This window comes from Primulina eburnea, chromosome 9 (assembly GCF_022965805.1).
Source record: "Primulina eburnea isolate SZY01 chromosome 9, ASM2296580v1, whole genome shotgun sequence".
In the NCBI taxonomy this organism is placed as follows: domain Eukaryota; kingdom Viridiplantae; phylum Streptophyta; class Magnoliopsida; order Lamiales; family Gesneriaceae; genus Primulina; species Primulina eburnea.
In genome coordinates, this window is record NC_133109.1 from 34,525,942 (window position 1) to 34,540,463 (window position 14,522).

Consider the following 14,522-nt stretch of genomic DNA (forward strand, 5'->3'; position numbering starts at 1 on the left):
TGAATATGAATGGAAGAATTAAACAGAATATTTAATCTTAAATAAGCGTAGTTGTAAAATATAATGAAATAGATTTTTTTAATTTTTTTTTTTAATATAATGTGTGTTTTTCGATCATTGGTCGTGAAATTATGCATTATTGGATGTTTATGTGAAAACAATATAAATGGCTAAATTTAGTTACTTTAGACTTTAGTATCGTGAAGAAATATTTATTTCGAAAAATACAGAAAGTTCACTTCCAAACAATTATTATGTCAAAAGAATATAGTTCCATTTCATACATACATACTATATTGCAACATTGAAAAACATGGCGTTCGCCCCAAATTCTTCTTCAAGCAATCCAACCACCTATTCTAACCATCCTATATAACCTGTGAGATTTTTGTATTTTAATGTCCAAACACATGTAGAAGATAAGAGGGGAAAAAAGGGATAAAATACCACTTGAAATGTTGACTCACGCCTGATGAAAAACGATGGCGCCAACTCATGGTTTCCATGGAGCTGGTGGGGGTGGAGGTGTTGGAAACATGGGTGGCACCGCAGAGAAAATGGTGTTCTTGTCAATTTCCATGGTAGAATCTCCAGATAGAGCAACAAGAGCTGCAACTAAGCCAGCATTGCCTGCGAGTGTTGGTTCTGTATAGTTGTAATTTGTTCGCACGTCATGGAAACCATCTTGCCTGTCCGGACCAGCAACCATGGCTCCAACGATAGTGTTTGGGTTTGGCTTTGTCGAGTCCCTCCATTTCCATCCTCCTGTACAGCTGTACTTGACTTGGTTCTTGGGAATTGATGCCCCTCTGTGGTGAACGTGTTTCGGGTAGTGGTTTCCGAATCCCACCACATAACTCATCTGTCTTGGGTTTTTACCAAGAATGTAATCAATCTGAAAGGTAAATAATGACATTAGCTCCACTAATACATGTTGATAAATTTGCCAGCATCATAGAAAGGGAGAACCATGGTAAATAAAACCACAAGTATTTAGGCTCAATCCTTGTATCAAGTCACAAAGCATGAGCAATCCTTCATGAAGTACAAGCTTCAGCCCTAAAGCGCAAGCCATGGTGCTTTAAAGGACCAAAGGGCTTTCAAGTACACCTTAAATATACTGACGGTGAATTCAAAATAAAATGCAAAGTAATAATCTTTATTATCTTCATCTTTCAAAGGTTTGCAATATATAAATTGAATGATGAGATAATTTTCTTCAAATATTTATGATTTATCATCATATCATCCATATGCTTCGTTTCCAAAAGGTGTGTGCCTGCACTGTGCCTCGCTTAGCACCTTGTGCAACAGTGCAAGACCTGTGATGCTCATGTATACCTTGATTATGCTGTGTGCATCCAATAATTATGGGAGGAGTATAATAATACTTAGCACCCACTGGATGTGACCCATATATTACCCGAGAAGTCTGCTCTACAATTTTGTGAACCATCTCAAACTTCAGAAATAAAGGGATCCCAATTCTGTAGTACCTGAGTCTGAGCGAATTTCCGTAGAGCATCAGTTGAGTAGAAATGGGGTCCACAGTACCATCCGGGAGTATCAGCAGCTTTCATATAATCACTAAACAATGTTGCAAGGAAAGCTGCATTGACTACATACTGAAGAGGCTGAGGTGCTCCATGATTTAGCTGGATCATGCCTCCTGCACAAGGTGCGCAAAAACTTCGATTTGAAACATCACAGAACTAAACTACTTACTCTGGATAAGTTCCAAGGAAGTAAAGTTGATTACCTTTTGTTCGGTTGAATGTTGAAAAATCTGGTAAGAACGAGCACATGAAAATGCTTGTCTGGTTGTGGAATGTTCCCAAAATTTCTTCGTATGGGTAACCAGGGCTCAGGAACAATCTTAAACGACTCAGAAGCACCTACATGCAGAATGTTTCACTTTCATCAATAAGCAACAAAACCAATTTAGTGACGAAGCAAATTGTGCAACTTGTAACGAGGGTTGGCAAAATACCCTCTTGCTTTTACATTACCTGAGCTCCAGCAAGTTTATTATCCCAACTCAGTACACCGTAAAACGGGCCTCCCCAAAAAGCACCCGCGTGTTTCGCGAGACCAGGAGCCGTAGCAAGCTGAAGATAGGAAGAATTCCCAGTAGCATAATAGAGCCAAGATGCACCCCACACAAATTCATCCCAGTAACCGGTGGAATTATAGAACGTTGACGCTTCAGTGCCAGCACTGTATCTACCTCTCTGATCCCTCGCAAATTTGAATAGGGTTCTGGCACCATGAACAAGCTTTTGTGAGTAGGCTTTATTGTCCTTGAAAACAATGGAGGCAGAAGCCAAAGCAGCAGCCATTTCCGCAGCAAGATCCGAGCAACTATGGCATTCAAGAACATGTCTATCATAATCAATGTCCTCTGGGCGAGTCCAACAGTAATGATCATTGGGCTTGGTCGATCCCCCCGAGGTATCACCTTCTCCAACCTACCACGAAAGAATTAAAGATCGTTCATTTCGGAACACATAATTAAGGACATCATGTCTTGAGCAAGTTCGATCATGATAATTGATCGAATATCAAGGTACCCAATTTTTTTCTCTTTTAAATAAAAAACACGGAAGAAAAAATGTTGCTGATTAACTAAAAATGAACTTTCAACAAGTCATTGATAACTCTACCTGCATCGCAATTCGATCTATGGTATCGGCAGTGTTATTGAAAGTTTTGAGGAAGTAATCAGTACCCCACTTGATAATATCTTTTACATGACTAAGTTCTCCAGCTGCCTCGTACTTTGCACTGTATTCGATCACACTCCAACTCAACATTGTCATCGCAAAAGATTGAGGAAAATTGAACTTGATCGCATCACCAGCATCATAATAGCCACCAGCCAGATCTTTAAACAGAGTAGTAGAATCAGACTCCCCGTCGTTTACACACGAGTTTCCCCTCCATGATACATTATTATGCTTTGGTAGTTTTCCAGCTGCAAAAATAAATATCGAGCATAAAAAAATATGCAATTCAAATTCTTCGATCACCATGAAACTGATAAGATCGAAATTCATAATCATTCAGACAAATCCAGACAATCGTAAAAAGAAATAAAATATCCCACTGTTGATCTTCCCCCGTTGCAAGTTACGTCCATAATCAAACCAGGTAACATAATATTTATTCATTAATTAATTAATAAATTCTCAAAATCTTACATTTCTCTATCCAGATTCATGAGATCAAATTCAACCGTATATTAACTATAAAGTGGAAAGCAACAGTAGTGTATTCACTTACAGCGTTGAGCATTAAAGAACATCAGAGCCTTGTTGAGCGCCAGAGTGTAATTATCCGGTGGCGGCGGCCGGTGGTGATGCCGCGGCACAGTCTTAACAATCAAAGCGATGAACCCGGCCAACAACCCAGCCGCAACAATAGTCCCCACAGTCCACAAAAAGATCTTCCTGCTCACGATAACGCATCCGAGATCTACATACTTCTTCTTCTTCTGCTCCCCGGGACCCAGCAGCCAGCTCTGCTGCGTCTCATCAAGCGGCCTCGACAGCGCCGCCCTGTCGTACTCATGCAAATTCCTGCTCCGGTCATCGTCGGTGGCGGAATCTGCCGCAATCTCCAGCGTCCCACCCCATGGATCCCGGCCATACATGGCGGCGAGTGATTGAAACTTCACGAACGGGAATTTCCAAAAGAATCGAAGCAAATGCGGAAAAGGGATTGCTGATTCGCTAGGCAGAGGAGTGAAATGGAAGTGAGAGCTGGGATGTTTGTTTTATTATTGGTAGAGGATGAATATGAGTTGATGAAAGTGACTGGTCGCCTAATAGACATAGACACACTGTCTAACTACAATTAAAAAAAATGTGTATATATATAAATATAATAAGTTTTCCATGCTAATATATATTATCATATTTTTTGATAAATTAGTGAATAATTGGGAGTAGACGGTAAATTAAATAAAATTAATATTCGAAGACTCTTCATTATTTTTATTTTTAATAATTAAATATTGATACAACCATCGTTTGTCCACCGACAGAAAAAGTGACGTTGCACCGGACCGACACTAAAGGCCAACTCGTATTGTGTATTTATTCCCTTCGTTTTGGACTCAAAAAATATATATTGTATTTTGAATATTATTATTTCTTTTGTTGTTACAAAACAAAAAAGACTTGAATTATTTGTAAATATTTATTGCCTTGTTTTAATTGTATTAGGTGGTTGCCTCGGTAGTTGGTGCCATCGGGCAATTACGATCTGTTTTTCCTTTTCTTTTCTTTTTTTCTTTTTTTGCTACCTAATATCTTGTACTTTGCAAAATATTTGGTTTACATGATTGTTTTGAAAAACTAACAATTTATTTTAGGACATCTTTTATTTTATAATGTTTAGGTGACGATAAAATAAGCCGAGAAAGTTACAAAAGTTTAAGAAAAATATGGATTACAGTTACAAGAGTTGATTTCAATTAAAACGCACATCTATTTTATAATGTTTAGGTGACGATGAATTGTATTAATCTGTTGGACCATATAGTTGGCTCGAATATGGTTTGTCCTTCCTAATTTTAATATCTAATTTTGAGACATTGATATTTTTGTGTCTGTTTCACCTTTTTTTTCTTTCTATTTTTCATTAATGGTGGGATGAAATCAGTTATATCATAAAGATGTGATCGAACAAACTCGTGGATCATTTTATAATTTGAACCGAAATAGCTAGTATATATATATAAAAATAAAATACCTATATTCCATCTCCTTTTCAAATTAAAGAAGGTGAGATCAAAATTAAAACTAATTTGATTTTGATTTCTTAAAAAAACATTTTTATTTTTTTATTCATGATTTAAAAGAAACAACGCTCTGATTGATATACAACAACGCTATCCATAAAAATATTTTGACAGCATAAAAAGTATTTATTTAATAAAATTTAAAAATATTGACAAGGGGTTATGGAGATCAAAAAGGACAAATTATAACATTAATAAACATAATAAGGAATTTTGGCTTATACAAAATTAATTTTGTGTGTTTCTCAAATTCAGACTCTGCGTTAACTTGTGTTTATTTAAATTGAAATCCAAAAACCCGTGGGATGTTGATTCTGAATTTCTGATTCTAATAACAAGATAGTTTTATAGTCAATTATAATTTATCAAACACTACCAACTTCTCATTTTCAATTTTTCACTTTTGTTTCCAATCATTATCCGCTTCTATATTTTTTCACAATTTTTCATAATCTATGAATTTAATTAGTTTTTTAAAATCATAATCTATTACAAACACTCCATGAAGTCGCTATTATTATTATTATTATTACAATATATATACAAATTTTAGTTTATGGGGGATAACTAGTAATGAAACAAAAAATCGTGCCAGCTTGAACTTGATGGGGCGGGCCGGGCTTCATTGCACCATTTTCTGAAACTTGCCCACGGATTTAGACCGAGCAGCGAGCTACTCAATTCTGTTGTCTCCTGTTAAAATGGTGGCACACTGGATGTTTGCTTTGCTAGTTCATTCGGGTGTTACTGTTTAAACTCGGCTGGGAGTTTGAGGAGTGTGTGCGGCAGTGGCGACATACATGACTCAGCTCAGGCTGAAAAATAAGGCTCGTCTCTTGGAGATCGACATATATCCCCGTTGCGACTTGAACAAAAGAGAGCTAGCTTTGCAATTGAATTTAATCTCCTTTTTCTGAGACTTTTGCATGCTAGCTTGGTTGTAGTTGTCATCTTGAATATTAATAAATTTCCTTTTGGCATTCTAGCTTGCTTATAGTTGTGATCTTGAGCTTGACAATGTTGGTTTTGTATATCTTGAATTAAATAGTTTATCTGATTAGAATATTTTCTTTAAGACAAGTAAATATTGGTATAAATAATAATAGTACGTATAGGTTTTATAGATTTTTTTTTTTCAATTTATATAATAAAATTCATTCGATGTTATTTCGAAAGTGTGCTGGGTACATAAATAACATTTGATTATGAAACCTCATCCCAAGGATGGAAAAACCAAAGTTTTCACGCTTTTCCGATAACTTGTTTTCTAGTGAATGAGAGAATATTTTTTTTTTCCTATTAAATTATCAAAATATTTCTAGATTTTTTTGAATAATCCTATGAATATCAAATCCAAGATCAATATTTTATATTTAGATTTCATGCATCATGATTAAATAATTCGATCCATTAACAAAAATTGAAATCATATCTAATTCGATCCATTAACAAAATATTTCCCATGCTAAAAATGAAAGAACTAACATTTGGTCCTGGGCATCTCCAACCCAACTCCAAAATGGAGTACTCCTTCATTATAGAGCACAAACTCTCCTCCAACCCATCTCTATTCCTCTACTCTATTTTAGAGGATGGAACAGTTGTCCTCTAAAAATGGAGGATGACTGTTGAAATGGAGGAGGGAAATGGAGGATGAAAATATTACAGAAATGTCATTCTCAAAATTGCAATATAACCCTTGTAGTTTTATCAAATTTTTTGGCCAATTTTTTAATAATTTCGAATTTTTTATTTATTTTTAATGTTAAATATTTTTTTGGCCACTTTTTTTAATTTCGAATTTTTTTAAATGTTTTTAATTTTAAATAATTTTTTGTCCATTTTATATTTATATTTTGAATTATTTAATTCTGAAAATTTTATTTTAATTGTTTTATTTTTTTTGCATGAATTATTTATAATTTACAATTTATAACAGTCACGAAATAGAATTAATGAACAATGTAATGACAAAAAAATACATAACATAATTTACTACAAACATTTATTATCGATTTAACTTAAATTGATAAACATACGATATTTGTAGACATAATAAAGTAGATAATAAACAAAAAACACACACAACAATAAAGATAAACATATCACCAAAAAAAAAACACACAACACACACATACAACAATAAAGATAAACACATTCTTATTTCATTGCAATCATGAGAGAACACTAGTATGGTGGAAGGTCGGACCCGGATGGTGAAGTTCCTCCGAAGAACTGTCCAAACGGTGTAGAAGTTCCGTCGGAGCCATCCCCCGTCTCCATTCTTTTCTGCCAAATTTTTTGTTGTTCTTTGATCAAGTATGCACGGACCGATTCATCAACGCACATAGGGTTCATCCTTAGTATTTTGTTTTCTTCTTTAAAAGCCATTATCGCATTCCTTTGTTTCTCAACAGCAATGAGTTGTTGTCGATGTACCTCAGCATTCTCCATAACAGTCACCATTTTCTCAGTACATTTGGCCATGGTGGAAATGTCCTTCAAGTGTTCTTCAGTAGCTTTTCTTTTGGCTTTGGCCTTTTTGGAATCAGTTCAACAACATGACAATTACTTCGTACAGAAAGTAGATGCGTTGGGGAGGCCCGGGTTGTCCCCATACCAAAAGATAACAGCTGCAATGCGTATCTTAGCATACGGTATGGCTGCAGATTCAACGGATGAGTATATAAAAATCGGGGAGTCTACTGCGATTGAAAGTTTAAAAAGATTTTGTCGGGCTGTGGTGGAGGTTTTTGGTGACTGGTATCTTCGGTCTCCAAATGCTGAGGACATTGAAAGGATTCTCCTTATTGGAAAACAACGTGGATTCCCGGGGATGCTAGGAAGCCTAGATTGTATGCATTGGAAGTGGAAGAACTGTCCAACAGGTTGGGCTGGACAATATGCTGGTCGTAGCGGAAAACCAACCATCATTTTGGAGGCCGTAGCAGATTACGAGTTGTGGATATGGCATGCATACTTTGGTCTGCCAGGTTCAAACAATGACATTAATGTGTTATCAAAATCTTACTCTTTGTTAATTTGGCCAATGGTGTAGCTCCCCCTGCTAACTATGTCATACAAGGAAAAGAATACACCATGGGATACTACCTAGCAGATGGTATATATCCAAAGTGGGCTACTCTAGTGCAAACAATCCACAAGGTCCAAAGAAGAAATATTTTGCAGCACGACAAGAAAGTTGTAGAAAAGATGTTGAACGAGCATTTGGAGTATTGCAATCAAAGTGGGCGATAATCACTGGACCTGCACGAGTTTGGAGCAAACAAGTGCTGCATGATATCATGACAACATGCATTATAATGCATAATATGATTATTGAAGACGAAAGAGAATTGAATGTGCCAGTCACAGATTATCGCGAGGCACCCATCCCAGATGTTGAAATGGCACTTGATGAGCATGTCCGATTTCAAGAGTTTCTTGCACGCCATCGTAAAATAAAAGATAAATCGGCTCACTATGCACTCCGAGATGCTCTTATTGACCATTTGTGGGAGGAGTACAGTAATTCGGAATATTAGTATTTTTAATGGTCAATTTGTGTGTTGTTCTTTAAATCATGTGTCGTTTATGTTTGTCTTGATATTTATTTTATGTCTGTTTGATGAATGTTGTCTTTTGTTTGCAATTTGATGACAAAATAAATGTATTGTTTGAAATAAACGAGTCGAATACACATGTAGTTGTATTATGTTTAACGAATTAATTAAAATTAGTTAAATAATACATTATGAAATTAATTAATTATATATATGTGTGTATTTGAAAATGAAATAAATTAGAGAAATGAAATATTTTGTAATATTTAAAGGAAATGGGTTGAAAATGAAATAAATTAAAAAAATAGAGTATTTCTTAATATTTAAAGGAAATGGGTTGAAAATGAAATAAATTAAAGAAATAGAGTATTTGGTAATATTTAGAGGATATGGGTTGGAGAAGGTTTTTGAAAATAGAGATCATGAATCTCTATTTTAGAGGATAGAGGATGAAAAATAGAGGATATGGGTTGGAGATGGCCTTAGCCGGCAAATAAAATCGTGTTACACCTGCATAGAATTTAAAGAAAATTTTGAAACAGAAACTACTGGAAAATTTAACTTTAAAATTATTAAATGTAACAATATTGGAAACTAGCTAGGTTTTTTCTTCTTTGTTTTTTTTTTTTTTTGCTTTTCAAAGATAAATTAAATAATTTATTTGTTTTGGTTTTCATGTGTGTGTTTTTAATAATAGATATACCGAATAGAGTGATTTTGAAATAAAATTCATTTGATATCATGAGAATTTTTTTTATATAAATTTCAATCTATTAACATTTTATATTTGATTTATTTTTACTATTAAAACAACAAAATTTTTAATAGAAATTTCTTATTTATATAATTTTTAACATAAAAATATTTAAATTGATTTTGAAATAATTTTTTCAAAAATATATCTGATATAAATGCTTGTGAATTGATAATATGTACTTTTGGATAAATGATAATTTATAAAATTTGAAAAAAAAACATTTAAAATTTATAAGAAAGTTATAAAAATTTATTAGTAAAAATATTTTTATCTTTTTTGACACAAATTTCATGAAATCTTACCTATTTTGCAAAGATTTCACCTAGTTAAATCAAATCTCATTAAATTCCACCAAATATCAAACATAACATCTAAATATTCAAATTTAAATTCTACTGAATAAATTATTTCAAAATTAAATATTCAACCACATCCTAATTTTATAAATAGAAATATAAATTATTAATTATTATTAAATAAAAAATTATTCAATATTTATGACAACTATAAGAATAGATATCAAGAATCAAATATGTAAAATAAAAAATAAATAAATTTGTCATTTAATCCAACAATGACATATAAGGATGATAGGTTATGGATATTTTTTTAGTTTTATTTAAATCCAAATCCCATCAAATCTGACCAATTTTGAAAAGATTTGTTTATACATAACCAAATCCAGTCAAATCATATAAAATCCCTTAAAAATCCAATTTCATCTATAACATCCAATTAACCAAACTGTTAAAACTAGGATTTACAAATTCTAATCCCCACAAATCCTTGCTTCCAAACATAGTGTTAGGGTAATTTTCGAGTGCCAGCGGCGACGCGATGGAACTCCATTTCTCTACCTATTCTCCTCCTCTCGCCACCGCGAAAATCGCCGTTGTCTCTCTCACAACAAATTCAACTCTCGCTCCCGGCTCTGCACCAGCTCTTGCCTTATCTAACGGGTTATTTATCTTCTTTCTTATTGAAATTTTTTGAATGCAATTATGAATCGCTAACGGGTTTGAGGATTTTGTTCTCAATTCTTCTCGAGTGGATGATCATTCTGCAGGCCTTAATTTTAGTTCTCATTGTCGTTGAAATCAGCAGCCAGCAGTACTAGTAAACAAACTTCTGCATGTCGTCTAGGCTTCGATGGGACTAAGTAGGGCCTGTATCTTTAGATGTGAAACTCTTGAGATTAATTCATTGGGCATGCAATACCGAAGTAGTTATTCTGGAATTTTTTGCTTTCATTTATGTTTGTCTTTATTATGAACTTCTTTTTACCGACTTTTCATATTTTATCTGAAATACACAAAAACGGAATGGTCCTCACATGTGGAGAAAGAGGCTGCGGGATGCTTATCAATCATGCCTGCAGGTTCCTTTTCTCTACATTTTGTTTTATGATATATATTTGATTTTTCATCTCTACGTTTATATTACAGCATTAAGATAAAAATTAACTCTGTAATTTTTTTTTGAATGGTTATATTTTGTTACAACGAATATCTTGTTTCAATAATTGAATGTGAGAATAAAATAATTTGTAGACGCGCGTGTAGAAACTATATAGTTTCTTTTTTATCGGTAATATATATTTTTAAAAATAAATAATTTCTATTCATCATTTTTTATATATAAAAAAGTTAATTTTGTACGTATATATTTATTTATATACGCGTCATTGGAAAAATGCCATGAATAATAGACTACAATGATTTCAGATTTTAAATAGTTTTTTTTTAAAAAAAATGCAAAGATCCGACTCCGTCAAAATATATATATATATTTAATAAAATTAACAGGATGCTCTAAGTTTAATTATTTTTTTTGGGTTTGTTTTTTAATTTATTTAAAAAGCTTAAATTATTTTTTTAAATAATCAGCTTCCAGCTTGCATTCGAAAGCCAGTTACTAACAATCTAACGTATTTATACGTATAAAAAGCCAACTCATCATTCTATACATGAGAAAAGAGTAAATTCCATAATAAGGAAATAATAATAACAATAAAAGGTAAATATGGATAATTTCACTTTTATAAAATTTAAATATTCTCTTGGGGAAAATTTGAGAAATATACGACTCATTTTAACCCAATCTGCCGAAATATGTGTTTTTTAAAATAATATACAGGTTTTTTTAAAAAATTATGCGGACTACAAGTTTTAAAAATAAGTTTTAGATAGAAAATTATCTAATCGTTTCATAAGTTACTAATTTAATTAATATTTTTAATTCGAAATATAACAACTCCTATGGTTCTATTTTATCCGTGGAAACTCAATATTTGTAAAGCTTCATATTTACTGTCATTTATAATAATTTTAGTTGAAATTATTGTCAGTGGATCTTTTGTTACAAATTTATGACATCCAAACTACGAAGCAGTTCTTTTTTTCGTCTCATATATTAAAATTTATTTATGATTTTACACATTAAAAAAATTGTTTAAAACTATCAAAACGCTAGGGTTACTAATATCATATACGTGATTTTGTAGCAGAAGAAAGATTTGAAGCCAAATCCCTTTCCGATGGCGGCCACCACAGCTCGGATGAACCCTCTGCAATTCAAAGACAAAAACCCTTATCAGACTCCTAGTATCGTCGTTAAACGGTGGAGTCGCCCATGCACCAGAATTAAAAGTAGTGCAAAAACTAATTGAAGACTACACTTTTGAATTTAATCCAAACTCCCACTCGGATGTTTTTTCTACTATATATTTTTATTTTTGCATGAATGATTTACGTATGAAATGCTTGGAATTTTTTAGGGCCTTCGACGTTATTCGCGCAATTGAACGATGAAGGGCCTCGTCTCCGTGTTGCTTATCAGGTTTAATAGTTGCTTTCCTTCATTATCTTTTGTCACTGCATCTTGTTTTTATTTATGGAGAGTTTTTTAAATGAATGGATTTTCAATGTGAAAGGGGGTTCCAGGTGCATATAGTGAGTCTGCAGCATTGACGGCATACCCAAATTGTGAACCAGTTCCACGCCCAGACTTTGAAACTTGTTTTGTGGTGAGGATATGTTGCCGTTTGGCGTCGTATTATATGATGCTTGTTTATCATTTGAGAGGGAATGACTTGTTTCTTACTGGCTTCCCTCTTGACAGTCGGTCTTTTGAAGTGTTCATGTAAATAATTGTGTGTTCTCTTGAATAGATCAACCTGAAGAAGATGTACTTCACCTCTATTTCTTGTTTCTGTTTGCAATCCTTGTTTTAGGCGGTTGAAAGTGGGCTCGTTGATAGAGCGGTACTGCCAATAGAAAATTCTTTGGGTGGCAGCATTCACAGGAATTATGATCTTCTATTTCGACATAGATTGCATATTGTTGGAGAAAAGAAACTTTTAATCAGACATTGCTTACTAGCGAACCCCAACGTCAAGGTTGAAGATTTAAAGAGTGTTCATAGCCATCCACAGGTGCTTTATGATGAATGAAACTTATCCTATTTGTCCCCGAGGGGTTCACTCCACAATGTAAACCTTGATATTTCGATGTTCAGGCGCTTGCACAGTGTGAGAACACATTAACCAAATTAGGACTGGTGAGAGTAGCTGTGGATGATACTGCTGGGGCTGCCAAGGTAAAAGGGCTAGCATAAAATCAAATTTATGACATTTGTTCTAATGTCATTCGCGATGTGGTTCTATGTTTTTCTTGAATTTTAATTGCTATGGATTTGCAAGGAAAACAAGAAATCCAGGAATTTGAATAAGATGTAATGTGGCTAATTTCAAGAACTTATACATACTCATTCAGTTTAATCACCAGTACTTTTAAATATCATCTCTGCTTGAATATTCAGTATGTTGCTGATCATAAACTCAAGGATGTTGGGGCAGTTGCTAGCATGACCGCTGCGAAGATCTATAATTTGAATGTACTTGATCAAGACATACAGGTTGTTTATGAGTTACTTTTATATGTTCTTTAGTCAAATTCATCAGTTGTATGATATATTATTATTTCTTTTTCTACTTTTAGGACGATTCTTACAACGTCACTCGGTTCATTATGCTGGCAAGGCAACGTAATAAACCTGGCACTGACAAGCCTTTCAAGGTTAGCTTTCCTAACTATGTTAATTGCTAAATGCTAAGTAATTATTATAGAACGTAGTTTTAATTCAACTTTCTACATAAAATAAATCTTCATATACTTTCAGCATGCACCGAGAAATTTACTCATCATGCATGTAAATCATTTGTCAGACAAGTATAGTCTTCTCTCTTGAGGAAGGTCCGGGAGAGCTCTATAAAGCACTCGCCGTGTTCGTTGAGGTGAAAATCAATCTTACCAAGGTGTGTTGATCTTGTTAGGGATATGTTTGTGATTTATTGTCTATGAAAAATTACATTTTTTCTTTTCCTTTTCTTCCTTTTTTATTTCTTGACACAGATCGAAAGCCGTCCGCTGCAGAAGCAAGCATCACAGACACTTGCTGATAATATCGTTGGTTTTCCAAAGTAAATAATGCAGAAAGTTAGAATTCTATTTTTAAGATATATAAAGGTTTGATAGATAATATTGATGTGATTAACACTTTATTCACATTCAAATTTTTATCATGAAACTAGCCAAATCCTGATGCTCTCCGAGTTTTATTTGTGTTTTTGAATACATGGTGTCATTAAAATTGGTTTGATATCATTTTAAGTATCACAATCCACTTTTAGATATATCAGTTGAAATACCAATCCTATATCGGTCAGCAATTTCATCTTATAAATGCATTTTCCCACTTTTCAAATGTTTTGTATTTCTGAACAGATGCTTCGGTTATAATTTCTACGTTGATTTCGAAGCATCCATGGCGGAAAAGCGAACACAAGATGCCATTCGTCGTCTAGAGGTACTCTTCGCACTTGTAATGTCCTGTCTTGTGAAGTAATTATCTCTTTGTTTTCAAGTGCCATAATAAGTGTGCTCCCCTGGCCTGTTGCAGGAGTTGGCAACATTTTTGAGGGTTTTTGGGAGTTACCCTGCAGATGATAGCTTTCAATGAGTCCTTCTAAACACAATTATCCAAAAAGTTTGTTTGATACATACAACCATTATATTGGCCACTGAAGCAACAGAAGAGCAAGTATCTTATCGGCAACACTTGGCGTCGATTGGAATTTCTTCATCGATCTTACATTTTTAAGTTATTCCCCACGTGGGGAAACCCATTATTCATATTGTTTCGACCTTTATTGATATATCATGAAACTACATTTTTTGTTATTAATTACATTTGTTGGTTTTGAATTGTCTAATTCTTTGCAATTCATATCCTGTTGGAAGACGAAACTCATCTTTCCCCAGTGAAATGGATCACTTTACTCATGGGATTAGAGACCATTGGCCACTTTATATAAGAAATTTGCGTGGAAGTAGATTAC

At 33.6% G+C, this 14,522-nt stretch overlaps 3 protein-coding genes across 3 annotated transcripts; 2 read left to right on the forward strand and 1 right to left on the reverse strand.

The window, feature by feature from the left end:
• Positions 1–211: 211 nt before the first annotated feature.
• On the reverse strand, positions 212–3,765 carry LOC140842014 (endoglucanase 25-like). The gene is made up of 6 exons (XM_073209806.1): positions 3,283–3,765; positions 2,664–2,974; positions 2,010–2,468; positions 1,760–1,895; positions 1,497–1,669; positions 212–895 (listed from the first exon to the last, which is right to left on the reverse strand). The coding sequence occupies exons 1-6, from the start codon at positions 3,650–3,652 to the stop codon at positions 494–496; spliced, it is 1,851 nt and encodes a 616-aa protein (XP_073065907.1). The 5' UTR covers positions 3,653–3,765; the 3' UTR covers positions 212–493.
• A 3,524-nt stretch (positions 3,766–7,289) lies between these two features.
• On the forward strand, positions 7,290–8,349 carry LOC140840949 (uncharacterized). Its single transcript, XM_073208087.1, has 3 exons — positions 7,290–7,797; positions 7,863–8,051; positions 8,150–8,349. Exons 1-3 carry the CDS (start codon positions 7,290–7,292, stop codon positions 8,347–8,349), a joined length of 897 nt encoding a protein of 298 aa, XP_073064188.1.
• Positions 8,350–10,453: 2,104 nt separating this feature from the next.
• On the forward strand, positions 10,454–14,302 carry LOC140842016 (arogenate dehydratase 2-like). Its single transcript, XM_073209809.1, has 12 exons — positions 10,454–10,502; positions 11,634–11,772; positions 11,901–11,962; positions 12,057–12,149; positions 12,357–12,557; positions 12,641–12,721; positions 12,944–13,039; positions 13,123–13,200; positions 13,350–13,439; positions 13,537–13,604; positions 13,909–13,990; positions 14,084–14,302. Exons 1-12 carry the CDS (start codon positions 10,458–10,460, stop codon positions 14,141–14,143), a joined length of 1,095 nt encoding a protein of 364 aa, XP_073065910.1. The 5' UTR covers positions 10,454–10,457; the 3' UTR covers positions 14,144–14,302.
• Positions 14,303–14,522: the final 220 nt, after the last annotated feature.